Raw genomic sequence first — 21,445 nt, forward strand, 5'->3', positions numbered from 1 at the left:
CTATCTTGTTGAAGTCCTTCAAAATACTACACTGCATTCATTATTTGCATGTGTGTACAGATTAGTTTGTCCAGATTTATACTTTAATAAATACATACATTGAAAAAGAGTACAAAGCCCCAATATCTGACTTTTTCAACAGGGTTCTGTGAAATTCTAGGGTTCCTCTAGACCAGGGATCTCCAAACGACGGCCCTCCAGCTGTTGCCAAACTACACGTCCCATGAGGCATTGTAAAACTCTGACATTCGCAGACATGACTAGGCATGATGGGAATTTTAGTTCCTGAACAAATGGAGGGCCGTAGTTTGGAGACCCTTGCTCTAGACGTACATATGTCAAACACAAGGCCCTCTCACCCAGTTTCGCAGCTGGATCGTGACGGAACTCTATTCCACCACCTCTGGCTCTCACCTTCAGTTCCTGCTCCATGTTGTCGCTTGTAAACACAGAAGCCTTCTGTGTTTACAAGAGACGGCTTTGCTTTCAGCAGCTTCCGGATGTAACAGATCCCTCATGACAGGGGACAACTCTCCTGAATGTGAGAGAAAGAATGATCTCCATAAGCCCCATGCACACTGGACGTTTTTACAGCTGCTGTTTTTGGCTTTAAGTGTTTTTTTTTCTGCAGCCAGTAAACTCCCCAGCATGTTATCCTATGTATCCATGCACACATAGGCTGTTATCAGCAGTTTTTGGCAGGGGTGGTTTCTGGCTGGAACTGGGTCCGCCTACATAGGGGGAGGTAAGAGTGACTGGGGATACAGCAAAGCTTTGGGGAGGGGTTGGTATTGCACACTGTGCATAGCGCAGACATAAACCCTGCACCCTGAACTTTGTACACTATACACCCCTGAACTCTGCACCTGTAGACCCTACACTCTGCACACAGTGCACCCTAAACCCTGCACTTTGTACACAGCGCACCCCGGAACTCTGCACTCTGTAAATAGCGCACTCCTAAACCCTGCATTCTGTACATAGCGTACCCCTGAACCCTGCACCCTGTACATAACACACTCCTGCGCTCTGCAGGTAGCGTAATCCTAAACTATGCACTCTATATGTAGTGTACCCCAGGTACACCTGGCCCTTTGAGGGCAACCATACTGCTGATGGGCCTGTGATTAAATTGATTTTGACACCCATGCTCTAGAGGTTGCTAGGTATTCCTTAAAGTAGTTGTAAACCTCTGAAATTAAAAATGAATAAAGAACAACCTTCTATAATGTTTACTTGCCTCAATCCAAAGCACTAAGTGTGATTTCTGTCTTCTCTCTTGTTCCTCTGCTATAAGCAAGAGTCATATATGACAGGCTGTGATGACCACAGGTAATTAAAGGGGACATCGAAGGGGTCATCTAGCACACCGTAGGTGTGTGACAGCCACAGCTGTGCATGTTTCCTTAGAAGATTGTGTAGAGGGAGTGTGCTCATTCCCTCCACTCAGGTTTCACATACTGTAACACACAGCTCTCTCTGAGCTGTTCAGTGGGTGACCTCAGCCTCTGGAAGCACGGAAAAGCTGTGTAAATTCCGCACTTTAAATGGCTGTAGAGAAGAGATGGCTGCCGATAAACAGGTAACTTACATATCGATAAACAAGTAGCATACATACAAAACAACTTATATAGTAAGATTTGTTTAATCACTGTACTTTAGGCAATGAGCATTGGTGGATTGCTGTGCTGACTGACTGTGCCTGCATAGACCCGGCACCAACAACATTTGGCAGAACCAGGGGCGTGGAACCAGTAGAGCGATATCTCTTAGTTAAGAAACCTTGACACCAATGATGTTTTAAGCTGTCTCCAGAGGGATCTTTCACCCACTACTAACAATGAAAGGGGCTACTTTCTCCTTGAATACCAATATATAGGGGCTCTTCTACCATTATACAAGGACATTTCTTTCCTGACCATCACTGTAAAGGTTGCATTCTAATTTCCACGGTCTGCTTTTTTTGGGATAATTATTATTAAATACTACTAAAAATTGTTTTGTTGTATAGTGCAGTTGCTGTACAGTAGTGTGTTAAAAATTCACATTCCTTATTCTTCTATATACATTTTACCATACTTATATTCTGGACGCACTAATGTACCATGATTTGAAGATAACATTTTTTAGCAGGCTGAGAAAAGTGGCTGTATTGGTTAATATATGCTTTAATATGTTTATCAAATATTTATAGGAAAATATTTAAAATACCACTACTGTGTGTGTAGTTTTAATTGTTTAAAGTGATATTAAACTTTTAGATTGTAAGTTCTAACAAGCAGGGCTCTCTGATTCCCAGTGTAATAAAGTGTATTATATTTGTACTGTCTACCCTCAAGTTGTAATGCTTTGCGTAAACTGTTGGCACTATATAAATCCTGAATAATAATATTTAAAACTTTGGAGATTTTTTTGTTTTTAAATAATAAGCATGTCATACTTTCATGCTCTGTTTAATGGTTTTGCACAGAGCAGCCTTGATCTTCATCTACTCGGATCCCCTGCCGCTAATTTTGGCACCTCCCTCCTTCCAAAGACCCCCCCAGCATGCCGCTTGCTAAGGGGTACCCATGGGGGCACACTCCCAAGCCCTACTGGCAGTGTCCATTGACACAGCCAGCGGGGCTTTGCCCAACCCCCTGTTCCTTCTTCATTGGATCTGATTGACAGCAGCAGGGGCCAATGACTCCTGCTGCTATCAACCTGCCCTGTGGGGAGGGAGAGAGCTGAGAGAGCCGCTGCTCACGTGCACAGTGCTGGATTGAGATTGGGCTCAGGAAAGTGTTTTTGGGTGCGATCCTCATTACAAAAGGTTTTTTATCATAATGCAGAGAATGCATTAAAAGAGTTGTAAAGACAGAAGGTTTTTTTTATCTTAATGCATTCTATGCTAGTTTTAGCGGCGCTTTACTGTCGTTTTAGATATGCTTTTCGGCCGCTAGTGGGCTGCTTTTAACCCCTGCTAGCGGCCGAAAAAAGGGTCAACAGCACCTGCAATAGCCATTATTTCAATAGGCAGAGGCACTTTAGAAGCGGTGTATACACCCCTCCTAAAGCGCCTCAAAGATGCTGCTTGCAGGACTTTTTTTTAACGTCCCACACTGGAGTAACAGAAGAGGTGATTTAAAGGCACTTTTTTGTAAGTAGTCAAGGCAGGAAATAACCAAGGAGTGAATATGTTGTTTTGTGATGTTGTTAGTCAGGAAGGGGCAAATTCTGGAAATGTTGCAGTGATTAAGGAGGTTTAGGAAGTTTAGTGATTGGAAGTTGGTCTGAAGGATAGGTCAGAGTCTATAATTACACCCAGCACCGTGGCATGTGCTGTTGATCTCAATGGTAAAGTCATAAAAGGAGGATTGGGGAGGAAGACATTTTACAAGTCCAATTTTAGAAAGATTGAGTTTGAGGAAGTGGTGCAACATCCATACAGATTTGTCGATGAGTAAATCTGTGATATGTGAGGAGATTGAGGGGGTGAGCTGGAGAGTAGAGGGATAGATCTGGGTGTTGTCGGCATAGAGGTGGCATTGGAATTCATGGGAGGTTATGAACTGGCCCAGGGAAGAGGTGTAGAGAAAGAATAACAGAGGCTCGAGGACAGAGCCTTGGGATACTCAAACAGAAAGAGGGCGAGGAGTGGAGGAGATGGTGTTGTAGAAGACACTGAAGGTATGCTGAAATTGATGACTGTAGGTTTTAGCAGTTAGGTCATTAGTGAGTTTCAGTAGGGCAGTTTCAGTGGAATGTTGTAAGCAGAGGCCAGCCTGTAGGGGATCAAAAAGGTTGTTACCAGTGTGGACAAGGTGTTCAAGAAGCTTGGAGGCAAATGGGAGTATTGAGATGGGTCTTAAGTTATTCAAACAGGTGGGGTCTAGTGAGGATTTATTAAGTATGGGGGTAATCAGTGCATGTTTGAGCAGGTGTGGGTTAACCCAAGATGTGGGTTAGGGAGTTTAGGATGAACCAGGAAGGGGATCGTATTAATTGTGAGTTGCCAGGGTCCAGGGGGCAAGTTTTGAGGTGGGCCCTGCAGTGGTCACAGGGTCAAAGGAAAAAGTGCTGTTGAATGTGGTATGTTGGTTGGAAGACAAAGCAAGACACTGGAGATCTCATCACGAATTGTGTCAATCTTGTTTTTGAAATGACCTGTGGCAATTTCCTGGGCAGTAAGTAAGTTAGTAGGTGGAGGCAGTGTGGGGGGTGGGGGGGGGTAAAGTAAAGAATTTAGGATAGAAAAGAAATGACGAGGATTGGATGAGAGGGTTTTTATGAGAGAGCTGTAGAAGGTTTGTTTAGCATCGTGGAGGCAAGATTTGTATTTGAAAGTGGCAGGATGAAGCCTTGAAGGGATATAGTTTTAAGCCATGCTCGCTCAAGAGGACAGATGTATCTCTTGAGACTTGTGTCATCTGTTTGCCAGGGTTGTAGCACTCGAGGCCTGGTTCTGCGTGAAGAAAGAAGAGCAAGTGTGTCCAGGGAGGATGACAGTACGTTGTTGTAGACAGAAATGGCCAGGTCTGGGCAGGACAGGGATTTTGTCAAGGCAGTTAGTAACAGAGTAAAGAAGGGAAGGGTAGAGGTGGAAATGTTTCTATGGGTAATTGTTTGCTGGTTGGAGGCATAGGGGGTTGGAGAGTGTGAAACTGATAAGGTTGTGATCGGAGAGAGGAAAAGGGATGATTTTGAAAGGTTGCCCGGAGTGCAGAGGTGGGAGAAAACAAGGTCGAGGGTGTTGCCACTGATATGAGTAGTGGTTTGTATCAATTATGTTATGTTAAATTGAAAGAGGTTCAGCTGAGTAGTCAAGGACTGGTGTTAGCTTTGACTGAAATGTTAAAGTTACTGAGGATGATGGCGGGTATTTCAGAGGAGAGGAAGTAGTGTAGTCATGCAGAGAAGTCATCCAGAAAGCATGACACTGGGCCGAGAGGTCAGTTAATGACTGCAATCCTCAGACAAACTGGAGAAAAAAAAAGAATACAGTGCACTTCAGCTGATACATTCAGCCATTGGGAGCAATGTAAAATTCTGGGTGGATGAGCGTGTGACTCAAGTTTCTTCTCCCAGATAATACTGATTGGCCATGATTGGCTCAGCACTGTCATATTAGGGGTTTGGAGTCCATAGCACTGTGTAAGCCCAGACAAGTCAGTTTTGGTGTCATACAGGGTTTTCTGTTCCTTGCCCTGGTGGCTGAATGGAGTGGTATGGGAACAAAAAAGGGGAGTATATTCTGCTGGAGAAGTTAAAGAGACATTGTCACCATGCCCATGCAGGGCTAAGTGACAGTGTCTCTGCAAAGCACACCCCACTACCCCCTTATATTCAACTTTGCCAGTGCTCCCTTATGATCCTTCCTTCATTACAGTTAAAGACACTACCAGGTGCTTCTAAGTATGGAAGAGCAGGTGACTTCCTCCCCTGTGACAGAGCTTGGGCCTAACAGTCAATCACTAGGCCCCAGTGCCGCCATATATCCCAAGGAATGATATCACTGCTCACACTGGTCGATGGCAATAGTGAATTTAGTGAAGGCTGTGAGAGAGGAAAGAGCAGAGAGGGACTGAAGGTGAGGTGGCTCTACAAAGACACTGGTCCCTTTACTATGAATGGCCAGGTGACAATGTCTCTTTAGGTGACCCTCTTACTTTTCCCTGTATGTGGAAAGAAAAGGATCACTTTACTATATATAAAGTTCTTCATGGACTACTAACTTGAATTGTATATCTATTCTATCATAGTTACATTGCTGATACAGTTATAGTTAAAGTAAACAAACTACAGATTGATTTTAGTGTGCTTACCAATCCTAGGTGTCCCAAAAACCAATTTCGTCTTGGAGGCTCTGGGAAACAGCGTAATCGTTGAGCATTGGTGATATATGCATTCACAGACAGAACCACCTTTAGGCAAGTCCGAAGGACAACAACAACACAGAAGAGAAACAATGCAGTGACAGCATAGATTCTGAATGTCGTGTGCTCCAGGTTTAGTGCATCCAGCAAATGATCCACTAAGGGCAACATTCTATGGAAAAGAGAGAGAAATAAAAAAGATTCACCACCATTATGCTACAAATTCCTGAGCAAATCACACAGTACAACTTCTTTGAAGCTAAAGTATATATAAACTGTAACAATGAGGTTTGGTTATTTGCTTTCTTTTAGTTGGTTAAATATACCATTGAGGCTCTGTTCACAATGTTGCGATGCGAGAACCCTGCGAATCCAGTGCAGGTTCCTACAGTGCACCTGAATTGCACAGTGGTTCATACACTGAGATCTGGGAACCACTGGGGGTGTCAATGTAAAGTTAATGACACCAACCAGATCAAATTGCAGTGTGAATTGTGAAATAGTGCAGGAATCATATCGCATAGGTGTGATCACCCATGCGATCCGATTCCAGTGCGGACCAAAAAAGGATCCTGCACCATTATGGTGCGAATGCAATGCAATTTCAGCCATAGTTTGTATGGCTGAAATCACATCGCATTGACATCGCATGTGATCTGCACAGCAATGCAGTGAGAATCAAATACGATGTCTGGCATCACACTAGTGTGAACCGGATATTGTAAAAATATTCCTGTTAAACCTGCAAGACATCAATTGATCTGATCTTGATACTGTGCCTCTGGCCACTATTATCATGTTAGCACTCTTGACAACTCTCTCCATAGACACTTTCCCTCGGGGACTGTGACATCATAAGGGGCGGGGACATCACCCGTGACCCCGCCCATTGTCCCTATATAAGTCGCCGCACAACGCGTCCCTGTCATCACGGCCAGAGACAGCGTTGAGTCAACATCTCAAGGAAGAAGAGGAAGAAGAGGAAGAAGAAGAAAAGAGAAGGCAGCGGCGGCGACAACGACGATGACAGAAGACCGGGCCACCGCTAGTAAAAGAGCTGGAAGAAGAAGTGGAGGCCCAGCAAGAAGAACCAAAGAGGGAGACAAGACCCCTGAAGTCGGAAGAAGAGGCAGCGGCGACAGAAGACCGGGCCACCGCAAGTAAAAGAGCTATAGGAAGAAAGCGGAAGCCCGGCAAGAAGAACCGAAGAGGGGGACAAGACCCCCGAAGTCGGAAGAAGACCCCCGGACGGGGACGAAGAAGAAAGCCGGGCTCCTCCGCTAGTAAAAGAGCTAGCAAAAGAGCAGAAGATAGCGGAGGGGTCCGGGGAGAAGACCCCCCAAGACGGAAGAAGACCCCCAGAGCTGTGCAATAAATTATTTTAAAACCTTGTGTTGTGTTTTATTTAAATTTTTTTCACCAGGTGAATGGGTAGGGGTATATTGTACCCCATACTCATTCACATAGGGTGGGGGGCCAGTATCAGGGGGCACCCTTGTTAAAGGGGGCTCCCGGATTCTAATAAGCCCCCCACCCGCAGACCCCGACAACCAATGGCCAGGGTTGTCAGGAAGAGGCCTTGTCCTCATCAACATGGGGACAAGGTGCTTTGGGGTGGGGGGGGCCGCAGGGCTCCCCTTCCCCAAAGCACCCCCCCATGTTGAGGGCACGTGGCCTTGTACGGCTCAGCAGGGGGGGCTCGTCCCCACCCCCTTTCCTGACCGGCCGGGTTGCATGCTCGGATAAGGGTCTTATATGGACCTTGGGCAGGACCCCCACACCGTTTTTTCGGCGTAGGGCTTCCCCTTTAAGTCCATACCAGGTGACGGGGCCAGCGACGTGTCAATCTCGCCGCCGAAGGTGGCAACATTGACTTCCTTCGCTAGTCCCAGCTACCTGGAGTCACGTTCAAAATGAATGGACTTTCCTCCGTGTGTGGGCAAGTCCGTTAATTTCAAAAGTACAGTGGACTCCCGCCATAGTCCGGCGGACTAGATCCAGTTGTGTGTGGAAAGGTCCGCTCGTTCGGAAAGTCCGGTGGACTTTCTGGCGGTTTGTTCCCCAGACTAAATCCACCGGATAGTCTGATCGTGTGTACGCGGCATAATACTCACCTAGGTGGATGTAGCGAAAAATGCCTCTGATGGGTCTGCACATGCTCAGTACGCAGCATCACTCCAGCTGATATGTTGATCAGCTGGCACGACCTGAACATAGCGCATGCGCAGATCGTCCGTGGCATTATCCAACGCTATGCAAACAGAGGAGGGAGAACGTAATTGTCAGATTATGCCTCTCTACTGTGGGGCGTGTTTTGTGTGTGTTGCAGGGCAACTTCATTGTGTTGAACAGGAGGGGGGGTTTTGGCTGTGTCTAAGGTCGTATTGCAACACACACAAAACCCGCCGTTCAACACACTGAAGATGCCCTGCAACACACAGAAAACACGGCCCGCAGCAGCGGGGCATAATCTGACAATTATGCTGTTTCCATAGCGTCGGATAATGGCATTAATCATATGTGCATTCGCTATGTTCAGGTTGTGCCAGCTGATCAACATATCAGCTGAAGTGATGTTCATGCAGAGACCCATCGGAGGCAATTTTCGATGGGAGGCACTATTCAACAGAACACAGGCTCTGCAGTGAGAACTGATCATCTCTGATTGTACAGTTCTCTCCCTCTGCTCTGAGCAGAGAGCCGTGATTGTCAGCCACTGGCTCTCTGCCTCTGCAGCGTTCACTGAAGCGTTGGGCTGTGCAGGGGGCGGGAGGGGCTGGCTCAGGCTCTCAGTGGATCACTGAGAAGCTAAGCCAACTGCTGGTCCAGACAACTATATGGATCCTGACTGTATAGTTGGGATCTTTCCCAAGCCTGGACTGGCTTAGTGACATCAGCTGATAGCGAACTTTAGCCTGCTGTCGACTGAAAAAAGGTCACAGGAGTTCTACTGGAGAAGTAGGGCCAAACTAGCTTTGGCTATACTTCTCCTTTAAGACAAACACTATATGACCTTTTTGTTAGCTGCATGCTTTCATACACCTGCAACAAACACTGCAAACTAAATATTGTTACTGCCTAATGTAATGTAACTGTTTCCAAGTTTGTCTCTATTCTAAACATTTTGCAGACTTTCGTTGATATCTAGTAGACATCTCCACTGACTTGAACAAAAATAACCACTTCTGCAATGCAAGGTTTAGTTAGCTCTTAGCAATTGGTCACAGCAGCTGCACGGGCACAGATGCTGCTCCCAATGTGACATCCGTGTGGGTGCATATGACAGATTGGGAGCAGCATCTGTGTTTTAAATAAAAAACATATATAAAAAAACTAAGAAATACAATAGGTTTCTTAGTAGCATAGTCCTTTTCTTCTGAACTTGAATAAAGTAATGTCCCAACAGGCTATTTAACAAGAAAAACTATTTTCCAAGTACAACTCCAATTCTAAAAATGATGGGTCGGTGTGTAAAAAAAACTGAATTCAATGATTTTCAAATCTCATAAATCCATGTTATTTGCAATAGAAAACATATATCACATGTTTAAACTGAGAAAATTTACCATTTTAGGGAAAAAAAGGTAATTTTGAAAATGGTGGCAGAAACTCTTCTCAAAACAGTTGCTACATGGCAACAAAAAGCTGGAAAAGTAGGTGGTACTAACAAGATGGACCTCAGATGGACATCATTGCATGGGGCTCAGGAATACTTCCATTAACCACTTCAATACATGGCACTTTCGCCCCCTTCCTTCCCAGCCCAATCTTCAGCTTTTATCGCTCTAGCGCTTTCAGTGACAATTGCGCGGTCATGCTACACTGTACCCAAATGAATTTTTTATCATTTTGTTCGCACAAATAGAGCTTTATTTTGGTGGTATTTATTCACGACTCCGTTTTTAATTTTTTGCGATATAAGCGCAAAAAAGCGGACATTTGGGGAAAAAAAACAATATTTTCTTTTTTCTATTTTAAAAGAAATCCAATAAAATCAAATTTTGTCATAAATTTAAGCCAAAATGTATTCTGCTACATGTTTTTGGTAAAAAAAATTCCGTTAAGTGTATAATAATTGGTTTGTGTGATCACGGACATATGTACGCAAATGATCATGTACATATGTGTGCAGGTGATCACGTACATATGTGTGCAGATAATCATTGGGACATGTGATTTTAGTGGGACATATGTGGGGGACATGTTTTTATTATTAGGGACATGTGTTTTTATTATTTGGGGACATGTATGTTTTGGGGACATGTGTGGGGACATTGTGTTTATACTGTGTGGTGTGTTTACTGTGTGGTGATTTGTGTGTACACTAGACTGGTGATCAGTGAGTAAAAAGCTGTAAAAACAGCTCATACTCACTGATCATCAGCCGGCTGCAGCGATCTGCTCTCCTCTCCTCAGCGATGACTTCTGTGTGAGGAGAGGAGGAGCCGATTGCCTAGCAACCGGCTGTTTGTTTACATCACATGACGGCCGTGATTGGACACGGCCGTCATGTGATCAGGAGGGCCAATCACAGAGCCCTCCTGCCGATCTGAGATGCGCCGTGTCCGAGTGACACGGGCGCATCGGGACCGCGCCGCTGCGCGGGCATGCGCACGCGCGATCCCGCTACTTCTGATGGACGTTCCTGAACGTCCTATCAGGAGTAGACGGCTCCCACCCGGCCGTATATGTGCATTGGCCGGGTGGGAAGTGGTTAAATCACTGTCTGTGAACACAGTCTGCTCTGCCAACCTCTGTCATGCAAAGAGGAAGCCATGTCATACTGTATAATATCATACTGTATCATATAACAATATGATAAATCATAAAACAGGGTGGAGAGCTAAAGACACATTGTAGAGCTCAATGAAAAGAGCTCTGAGAGCTGACACACCTTCCTTCACACAGCACACAAGAACAGAGCTGAGGCTGTCGAACACAGGCTGTGTGCTGGAGGTCCCTCCCCTGTCACTTTTTTCTCTTGGTGTCAGGAAAAGTTGTCAGAAGTGATTAATGCTGATAGCAGAGGAACAAAGTAGCAGACAGAAATGACACTTGGGGGTTGATTTACTAAAACTGGAAATCTGCTGCAGCCAATCAGCTTCTAACTTTAGCTTGTTCAATTACGCTTTGACAAAAACCTGGAAGTTGATTGTTTTTTTTTGCAGAGCCGCACCATAATTTGCACTCTCCGGTTTTAGTAAATCAACCTCTTAGTGCTCTTAAAGTGGTTATAAACCCTTACAGACCCCTTTTACCTACAGGTAAGCCTAGATAAAAGAGGTTGTATTTTTTTCACTTTTACTTACAGGTAAGCCTATAATAAGGCTTACCTGTAGGTAAAAAAATATCTCCTAAACCTGTATGGTTTAGGAGATATTCCCCTGGCAATGAGCCATGGCACATGCGCACAGGGGTTTCTCGGCTGGAAGCCAGGCAGACGTCGGACACTGCTGGAAAGAAATGACACTTTGCTACAATGTAAAGTAATGAGTGTACAGCTTGTATAATAGTGTAAATTTGCTGTCCTCTCAAAATAACTCAACACACAGCCATTAATGTCTAAACCGCTGGCAACAAAAGTGAGTACACCCCCTAAGTGAAAATGTCCAAATTGGGCCCAATTAGCCATTTTCCCTCCCCGTGTCATGTGACTCGTTAGTGTTACAAGGTCTCAGGTGTGAATGGGGAGCAGGTGTGTTAAATTTGGTGTTATCGCTCTCATTCTCTCATACTGGTCACTGGAAGTACAACATGGTACCTCATGGCAAAGAACTCTCTGAGGATCTGAAAAAAATAATTGTTGCTCTACATAAAGATGGCCTAGGCTATAAGAAGATTGCCAAGACCCTGAGCTGCAGCACGGTGGCCCAGACCATATAGCGATTTAGCAGGACACGTTCCACTCAGAACAGGCCTCGCCATGGTCGACCAAAAAAGTTGAGTGCTGCCAGCATTGCTGCAGAGGTAGTATTCCAACATGATAAAGACCCCAAATACCCCTCCAAGAGGACCACTGCCTTGCTAAAGAAGCTGAAGGTAAAGGTGATGGACTGGCCAAGCAAGTCTCCAGAACTAAACCCTATTGAACATCTGTGGGGCATCCTCAAACGGAAGGTGGAGGAGCACAAGATCTCTAACATCCACCAGCTCCGTGATGTCATCATGGAGGAGTGGAAGAGGACTCCAGTGGCAACCTGTAAAGTTCTGGTGAACTCAATGCCCAAGAGGGTTAAGGCAGTGCTGGAAAATAATGGTGGGCACACAAAATATTTACACTTTGGGCCCAATTTGGACATTTTCACTTAGGGGTGTATTCACTTATGCTGCCAGCGGTTTAGACATTAATGGCTGTAAATTGAGTTATTTTGAGGGAACAGCAAATTTACACTGTTATACAAGCTGTACACTCACCACAAAAAACATTTAAAAAAAAAAAAAATATATATATATATATATATATATATATATATATATATATATATATATATACACATATATATATATATATATATATATATATATTTTTTTTTTTTTTTTTACATCTTGCTATAAAACATATCCAATAAAAAAAAATGTAAAAAAATCAAATTTTTTCATAAATTTAGGCCAATATTTATTCTGTATATTTTTGGTTAAAAAAAATCCCAATAAGCGTATATTAATTGGTTTGCGCTAAAATTATAATGTCTAAAAACTATCGGATTGATTTAGGCACTTTTTATTTTTCATATTTTTTAATAGTAATAGCGATGATCAGCAATTTTTAGCGGGACTGCGACATTGCGGCTGAGAAATCTGACACTAAGTGACACTTTTTGGGGACCAGTGGACCTTTTGAGGACCTTATTACAGTGATCACTGGTACAAAAAAATGCACTGTCACTGTATAAATGACATTGGCAGGGAAGGGGTTAACTTCAGGGGCATCCAAAGGGTTAAATGTGTTCCCTATGTGTACTTTCTAACTGGGAGTGCTTTGACTAAAGGAAAACAGAGATCTGTTTCTGCTTAGCAGAAACACGAGATCTCCATTTTCCTCTCTGGCAGAACGGCGGTCTGCCTTGTTTACATAAGCAGACCACCAATCTCCCTCTCTACGAACGATTGGGCGCCCCAGAGCCCACGAAGATGATCACATACAAGTACGTGATTTTGCGCTTAAGAGCCACTGTGCCACAGTACATGTACATGGAGCGGTCCTTAATCGGTTAAATGTAGCCCTGTGACCCTAAGGTGGAATACAGTCATTACAAGGTTTAGCCATACTTCTTTTAACCCTTTTGCTGCCACCAATGTAGACACTACTATGGTAGCAGTGGGGGATTTGCACAAACTACCAGCGACTGCAGCTGCTGGGAGTTTTTGTATACCTGATAAGACAACTGCCAGCTGTCAGATGAAAGCAATCTGGCAGCTGGGTAACCGCTTCCACAGATTTGGGTAAAGGCAAAGCCCTCCCCTCCCCTCCCCACCCCACTGCATTGGGGTCCCCCCCAAACCATAATAAGCCCTTCAGGTCTGGTACGGAACCCCATGCTAATTTTATTTTTTTAAATGGCATGGGTCCCTGAATCATATCCCTGAACCATACCAAGCCATATGCCCTCAACATAGTGGGTGGTGCATTGGGGCAGGGGGGACATTGCACCCTACTCATTCAAAAACAAAAGTGTCAAAATTCATAAAAACACAGAGTTTTTGACAATTCCTTTATTAAAGAAACCAAAGACAACGCCCCTAAAGGAAATTGCATATCAATCGCGAAGAATAGCGACAACTTGCACAAAAAAAAAAAAAAAGAGGTCTGCGACTGACGAAGGCTCCGACCATCTGACAACTTCGCCATCTGACAGTTCCTAAATTACTAAATAATCATGCCCTGCTGGGGTTTTCATGCTCTGCTGGGATTTTTTGCCTTCCTCTGGATCAACTGTGGGTATAGAATTGGGTATATGGTATTGTATGATATTATTATTATTATTATTTTTTTTTTTGTGGTTGAACTGGATGGTCTTTTTTCAACCTGACTAACTATGTAACTAAGGGGCAGTGCCACCTGATGACGTAACCAGGTGACCCTGCCCCCTTGTGATGTCATGCTGGGTTGATGAAGACACAAGGGGACAGGGTAACCTGGTTTTATCATCAGGAGGCCCTGCCCCTTAGTTGTTTAAGAACTGTCAAATGGTGGGAGACTTTGTTGTTCCCCTGCCCCAAAGCACCAACCCCATGTTGAGGGCATGTGGCCTGGTATGGCTCAGGCCTGTTGGGCTGCATGCTCAGAGAAGGGTCTGGAATGGATATTGGGGGGACCACACAACATTTTTTTTTAGTTTGGTGTGCGCCCCCCTTTAAAGTCTGTACCAAACCTGGATGGCCTGGTATGGATTGGAGGGGGCCCCTACACAATTTTTTTACAACTTTTTTTAATGCTGGCATTTGACAACTGATGAGTCATTGGTTGTTAGGGATGCAGTGGCCGCCTGTTGCTTTACAACCGGCTATTCATTATTTCTTAAGTACAAAAAATAGGAAAATGCAAAACATAAAAAACGCAACACTTGTGTGAACCTAGCCTTCAAACAGAGATAACAGGGATGTCAAAGCCATTGTTACTCTACATTACTGTACATTAACCACTTGCTTACTGGGCACTTAAACCCCCCTCAGTCCCAGACCAATTTTCAGCTTTCAGCGCTGATGCACTTTGAATGACAATTGCGCGGGCATACAACACTGTACCCAAATGAAATTTTTATCATTTTTTTCCCACAAATAGAGCTTTCTTTTGGTGGTATTTAATCACAGCTGGGAGTTTTATATTTTGCTAAACAAACAAAAAAAGATGCAAAAAAAAAATCATGTTTAATAGTTTGTTATAAAATTTTGCAAACAGGTCATTTTTCTCCTTCCTTGAAGTGCGCTAATGAGGCAGCACTGATAGGCTGCACTGGTGGGCACTGATAGGCTGCACTGGTGGGCACTCATAGGCATAGTTAAGGCGGCACTAATAGGCACAGATAAGGCGGCACCGATGGGCACAGATAAGGCGGCACTGATGGGCAAAGACGGGCACAGATAAGATGGCACGGATGGATGGCACAGATGGGTGGCACGGATGGGTGGCACTAAGGGGCACTGATAGGTACCACTGATAGATGGGACTGATGGGCACCGATAGGTGGCACTGATAGGTGGCTCTGATAGGTGGTACTGCTGGGCGGCACTGCTGGGCACTGATGGGCTTCACTGCTGGGCACGGATATGTGGCACTGGGGTGCAGCACCTTTGTTGAGGCAGATTGTGGGCACTGCTGGGTGGCACTGTGGGCACTGCTGGGTGGCACTGCTGGGTGGCACTGTGGGCACTGCTGGGTGGCACTGTGGGCACTGCTGGGTGGCACTGACAGGGGGACACATTTTTTATTCATGTGGTAAAGCAGGGGGCAGGTGGGCACTGGCAGGGGGCAGGTGGGCACGGCAGGGCTGGCCGTGATCGGGACTGATGTCCCGATCACGGCCGCCGGTGATCGGCTTTTTTTTTTCTCCTCGCGCTGTCAGCGCGAGGAGGAATAATAGCCGATTACCGGCTCCGTTATATCACATGATCGGCTGTCATTGGCTGACAGCTGATCACGTGATAAGGGGTCGGGATCGACCCCTTGCACGGATCGGTGACCAGGCGAGTCTCGTAGACTCGCTGATCACAGAGCGCCGCGCGCGCCCCTCAGGGGGCGCGCAGGCTGCTCGTGCACGGGACTACGTCAATAGACGTAGTCCCGGCAAAGGGTCTCAGGTGGTTAAAGAGGAAGTAAACCCTGATGGGTTTACTTCTTCTTTGTCTCCCCGCAAAGGCAAAGCATAATGGGCTACTATGCATCGCATAGTAGCCCATTATGTGTCACTTACCTGACACAGGAGTCAGCGATGTCACCGCTATCCCCTGTAGCACGGAGCGTCCATCTTCTTCCGGGTATCGCTCCTCTGGCCACTCACAGCGCCAGAGCAGTGATAACGTCACTACCGCACATGCGCACGGAAGCTGACACTAACGGCATATCACTATTAGCAGCGACGGCGTCTGCCCGCCGCTGTCTACGGCGCATGCGCCGTAGACAGCGGTGACGGTCTTTTTGTAAATTTCTCATAAACCGTATAGGTTTAGGACATTTTTTGAACCTACAGGTAAGCCTTTATCTAGGCTTATCTGTAGGTCAAAGTGGTTTGTAAGAGTTTACAACCACTTTAAGGCTGAACTCCAGGAATTATCTCATTTTAAAACTTATATTAGGTCTAGCTTGGTTACATCTAATTCTTCATATCTCACATCTGGAGAGAGACAGAAATTCACCAAATTATATGAATGTGCAAATCGTGGTGAAGGGATAGATCATGCTTATTTACCTAGACCATTGAGAATGATTATCAGAAGAAATGCCATTTTCTCTCATGATTTATATATGCGCATATTGCAGTGCCCAGCCTTAAGACACAGGGTTACAATCATCTGTGTATCTGTATATATGCACTACTAGCACTTTACACAAGGACAATACTCAGAAGAAATAAGATTTTGTCTTTATTTGAAGTTATGATGTATATGTGTACATGTTACAGTACCCAGCCTTGAGGCACATTATTGTAATTATCCACTTATGCACCACCAGTATTCTATACATTTAGGGGGATATTTACTAAAGGAAAATCCACTTTGCACTGCAAGTGCACTTGGAAGTAACGTCGCTGTAGATCCGAGGGGGGCATGCAAGGAAAATAAAAAACAGCATTTTAGCTTGCATATGATTGGATGATAAAATCAGCAGAGCTTCCACTCATTTCAGATCTACCCCTTAGATTTAAAGCGACTGCACTTCCAAATGCACTTTCAAGTGCACTTACAGGGCAAAGTGAATTTGCCTTTTTGTTTATTTGTTTCATTATATTTATTCTGTTACTGTAGCATATTTTCATACCTCTTACCAGTTTTACCCCACCTTTCCAATAAACTGTCAAGATTTGTTCACACAGTCTGCTTTATTGGAGAATAGGAGGGTTTCGCTGCATAGCATGATGCACACAGACCTCAGGTTAATGTGCAGCAAAGACACAACAATAAAAGATAACAGAATATAATCATTAACCCCTGATAATAAAGATAGATTTATGAACCAAAGTGTTTTATGGCACAAAATCTTTTATCTAACTTTCAAACTATTCTGTTTGTTGCTTTGTGCTAAAATAAAGGAAAAAGTAGTGATATAAAAAAATTGGCTTAACCGCTTGCCGACCAGCCTTTTTACTGCGGCAGGTCGCCACGATCCCGCAAACCATCATAGCTTAACGTCGGCTTGCAGGGATTGGGATAGCAGGCACGTGCGCGCCGCCGGAGACGATCGCACATGACCGCTGTGCCGCAGATGTGACGATGCTTGTGGCCAGCGGTCCCGATGACCGCCAGCCACGAGCGATCACAAGCACAGGGGACAGAACAAGTGTGTGTGTAAACACACAAATCCGTGTTATGTTCTGAGAGGAGTGACAGATCATATGTTCCTATTAGCTAGGAACCACGATCTGTCACTTTCTCTAGTTAGTCCCCTCCCCCTTCAGTTGGAATCACCTCCCAGTGAACACAGTTAACCCCTTGATTGCCCCTAGTGTTAACCCCTTCACCGCCAGTGACATTTTTACAGTAATCAATGCATTTTTATAGCACTGATCGCTGTATAAATGCCAACGGTCCCAAAAATTGTCCAATGTGTCCGCCATAATGTCACAGTCACAATAAAAATCACAGATCAGCACCATTACTAGTAAAATAAATAAAATAAAAGCTCTATGTGGGAAGAAAAGATTGTCACTTTTGTTTGGGTAAGGCATCGCACGACCGCACAATTGTCAGTTAAAGGGACGCAGTGCCGATTCGCAAATGACTTGGTCATTCAGCAGCCAAATCTTCCAGGGCTGAAGTGTTTAACCAATCATTTTTTTGGTCTATGTTATTGGAGGTATGGCAGAATTTGTCCTTTGAAAAAAGGATTTTAAACTCAGCGCTATAGCCTACTATTGTGCTGCTATTCATACATAAACATTTGCAATATAATGCCTTATACAAAGTGTAACCAATTAAAGTGCTAAGTGCCAATCTAAATAAAGTGCATTTATTAACTTAAAAACCTCAAGACATTGGTTTTTGTTGTGCTTAGGGTTAAATGTGGACTTGTTCCTCAATCCGCTGTGTTCATACAGTGGTTCTGTGTCAGGAGGATCTTGAGTTTTCATAGCGAAATGTTTCTTAATATTAACTCACCTGATAAATCTATGCAGATCTATGAAAATTCTAAATGTATTTATATTCTTATGCGGGGCATATTTTAAACCTAATTCAAGACTTTAAGCTCCTCATTAAATTGTAAACTGCTGAGGTTGAATATACCTCCATCTAAGTTTCTCTTTTTCTGGCCTCCCCTGAAGCCTCTCCTCTCCCTTCTATATTTTGTGTGTGTGTGGGGGGGGGGGGGTACCCCTCCCCATATACTGTTGGGGGGGTAACCCCTGTGGCCTCCCCTTGGTCTCCAATAATTCATAGTACCCCTGGGTGTTGGGGGGGGTAACCCCTCTGGCCTCTCCATGGGGGTCTGCCATGACCCCTGTTCCGAAAATCCTCTCCATAATAAGGCGGAAACCAGAAGTGATACCATTTGCGTACTGCACCACTAATGAGAGCATTGGAACCCTATAATGTTCACTCACCGACTCCAGATGGAGTTGGTGAGTAGTCTGCTCATACTAGTAGTTGGACAAGTAAAGTTTACTTTCCAAAAGGGTTAATATTATTTCTGGAGCCGATGACCACTTCCAGTTTCCGTCAAGACCCAGAAGTGGTACTAATTTTATACTGCGCCATCAATGAGAGTAGGGGGAGGTTTAGGGTGTAGTGGGAGGACCTTAAGGTATATAAGACAGCCAATCAGAGACTCTACAAGCTTCTGATGATGCCCAGTGGGAGGTGCGAAAAAGTCAATCTAGAGAGAATCTGCAAAGACTGTTTGGATGCCAAGGTGGCACTTTCTGCAAGTTTTTAAGATTTTTGATGTAAGTGTAATGATTTTAAAATTTTCAATAAAATTTTGCAGTATTACACTATAGATCCTTTTTCCTCCATCTCATCCAAACTTTGCTGTAATGGTCGCTGACCGCGTGAAGCGTGTAGGACAGTGATGGCGAACCTTGGCACCCCAGGTGTTTTAGAACTACATTTCCCATGATGCTCAACCACACTGAAGAGTGCAGAAGCATCATGGGAAATGTAGTTCCAAAACATCTGGGGTGCCAAGGTTCACCATCACTGGTGTAGGACCTCAGTGGAGGAGGATAGGAGAAGCTGTTTTCCTAAAAGCAGGACACACCAACCTACCCAAAAGATGGGCAGAAGCCATCTTTTGCATACAGGCTTTTTATACCTTGAGTGGAGACCCAGGAGGAAGTCGCCCGAATCACACCTAATGTGTTGTCTACTATTTATTCTACACTTTCTGCACAATCTCGGCACATGAAATCACCAGCAACGCATGTTTATATTTGATGAACTTTATTGATTGCACAATATGTGCTTATGAACTTTATTGAATGCACTTTATTTGTATTAGATTGGCACTTAGCACTTTAATTGGTGACACTTTGTGTAATGAATGAATGAATGAAATACTTGTATAGCGCACAATGCGAACTGAATCGCCTCTAGGCGCTGTGGCGAGCTTTGATCATCTGCTAAAAGAGGAAGGTCTTGAGTTTTTTCCTAAAAGCCAGGTGATTTTCTTCCAGGTGGATGTTGATTGGTAGAGCATTCCATAGCCGGGGCCCTTGGACAGCGAATCTCCGATCCCCCTTATATTTATACCGGGCTTTGGGCACGAGGAGGAGGTTTTTGTTGGCTGATCGAAGACTGCGGTTTGGTGTGTAATGATTTATTTTCTCCATTAGGTATTGCGGAGCTTCTCTATGCACGTATTTGTGGGTGAGGCAAAGGGTCTTGAACGTGATCCGATTTTTTACGGTTAGCCAATGTAAGCTCCTCAGCGAAGGAGAGATGGATTCCCAGGTTTTTTTTCCTGTTATCAGCCTTGCCGCCATGTTTTGGATCAGTTGTAGTCGCGCAAGTTGATATTGTGGTAATCCTATGTAAAGCGAGTTTGCGTAGTCCAATCGCGAATTAATGATTGTTCCAACTACCACTGCTTTGTCATTCTTTGGGATAAAAGGGATGAGTCTGCAAAGCATGCGCAGCAGATGGTGAGATCCACTGACTACTGCTCCTATTTGCGCATCCATTGACATTTGTGCGTCTAAAATAACCCAGAGACTCTTGGCTTTTGGCTTGTGTAAGGCATTATATTGCATATTGCATATGTTTATGTATGAATATCAGTACAATAGTAGGCTATAGGGGCAGCGCTGAGTTGAAAATCCTTTTTTAAATTTTTGGAGTACTTACCTTTCACTACAGCAGAAGCCCTAAGACAAATTTTGTTCTTAGTTTGTTTCCAGCGCAGGGGGGGTACTATTATGCTTTACAGAAAATTTTTTAAACACAAATACAAGACTACTTGCACTGAAACTGATTATACAATATAACTGAACACTATTGCAGAAAAAAATGTTTATTTTGTAAGATGCAGAAGAGCATCTAACTTGTTTACTTGTACAGTTTTTTGTGGGTACCTGGCAAGAACCACTAGAAAAATGCCCCTTGCAGTTAAATAAGCCCTAACCTATTTTGTAAATAAAAAAATAAAAAAATGGGGATACACAACATTTAACCACAAGTAAAAGCTTTTATTTCAAAAATCAGCAGCGTGTCGGGTGGGCATTGCTTTCTGATGGTTTCTACTGACTCCTAGCCTAAGCAGTTGGCAGGCATAAGCAAAAAATAAGTCGGGGCCATGATATAAGCCAGCTTTGTAACATGAGCCAGCTTAAAGTGGTTGTTTAGCCACTCTGACCTGTTTATTCTATCCTCACTGTCTCCTAATGACAAATGCCCCTGTGTGTGTGATTTAAAAAAAAAAGCAGTATATACCAGATTTCAGAGCGCCGATTGGCACTCATGTGACCAGCTGGCTCTCTTCTCTCCCCATCTGACAGCTAGAGTGAGTGGGCCGAAGATCCCCCACTGACATCAGTTGTGAGGGGAGGAGGAGAGAGGTGGCCTATCACGTGAGCGCAAATAGGCACTCTGAAATTTGGTATACACTGCATTTTTTTTATAAATCACACACACAGGGGCACTTGTCATTATGAGACAGTGAGGATAGTAAGTATAAACAGTTATTTCAGGCAGGGAGGGGAGGGGGGAGAGGACAGAGGAGGATGGGGGAGAGCAGAGAGCAGGGCTGCGGATGACAGAGGCACATAAACTAACCACCATGTCAGGGCTCAGCAGCCATGATATACCGTGGTCATTTTACAGGGGGGAGGGTGGAGACTGGCTGGATCAACAAGATATTTCAGGTGATACAGGGGGGCAAATTATACAGCACAAGCACTTTGCAGTATAACATACTTAAAAGGGACAGGAACCTTTTTTTT

General features: G+C 44.3%; 1 protein-coding gene across 2 annotated transcripts in view; it reads right to left on the minus strand.

Annotated features, from left to right (window-relative positions):
• LOC143982822 (ultra-long-chain fatty acid omega-hydroxylase-like) overlaps positions 1-21,445 on the minus strand; it is a 103,048-nt gene that overhangs the window by 72,348 nt on the left and 9,255 nt on the right. For both annotated transcript variants that reach the window (XM_077481844.1, XM_077481843.1), the window contains exon 2: positions 5,805-6,027. In XM_077481844.1, coding sequence (XP_077337970.1) covers positions 5,805-6,026 — 222 coding nt within the window. In that variant the 5' untranslated portion in view covers position 6,027. The remainder of the gene's footprint in view (positions 1-5,804; positions 6,028-21,445) is intronic.

The sequence above is a fragment of the Lithobates pipiens genome, unplaced genomic scaffold, assembly GCF_037356315.1.
Source record: "Lithobates pipiens isolate NorthernLeopardFrog02 unplaced genomic scaffold, aLitPip1_a1.2 Scaffold_16, whole genome shotgun sequence".
Lineage (NCBI taxonomy): Eukaryota > Metazoa > Chordata > Amphibia > Anura > Ranidae > Lithobates > Lithobates pipiens.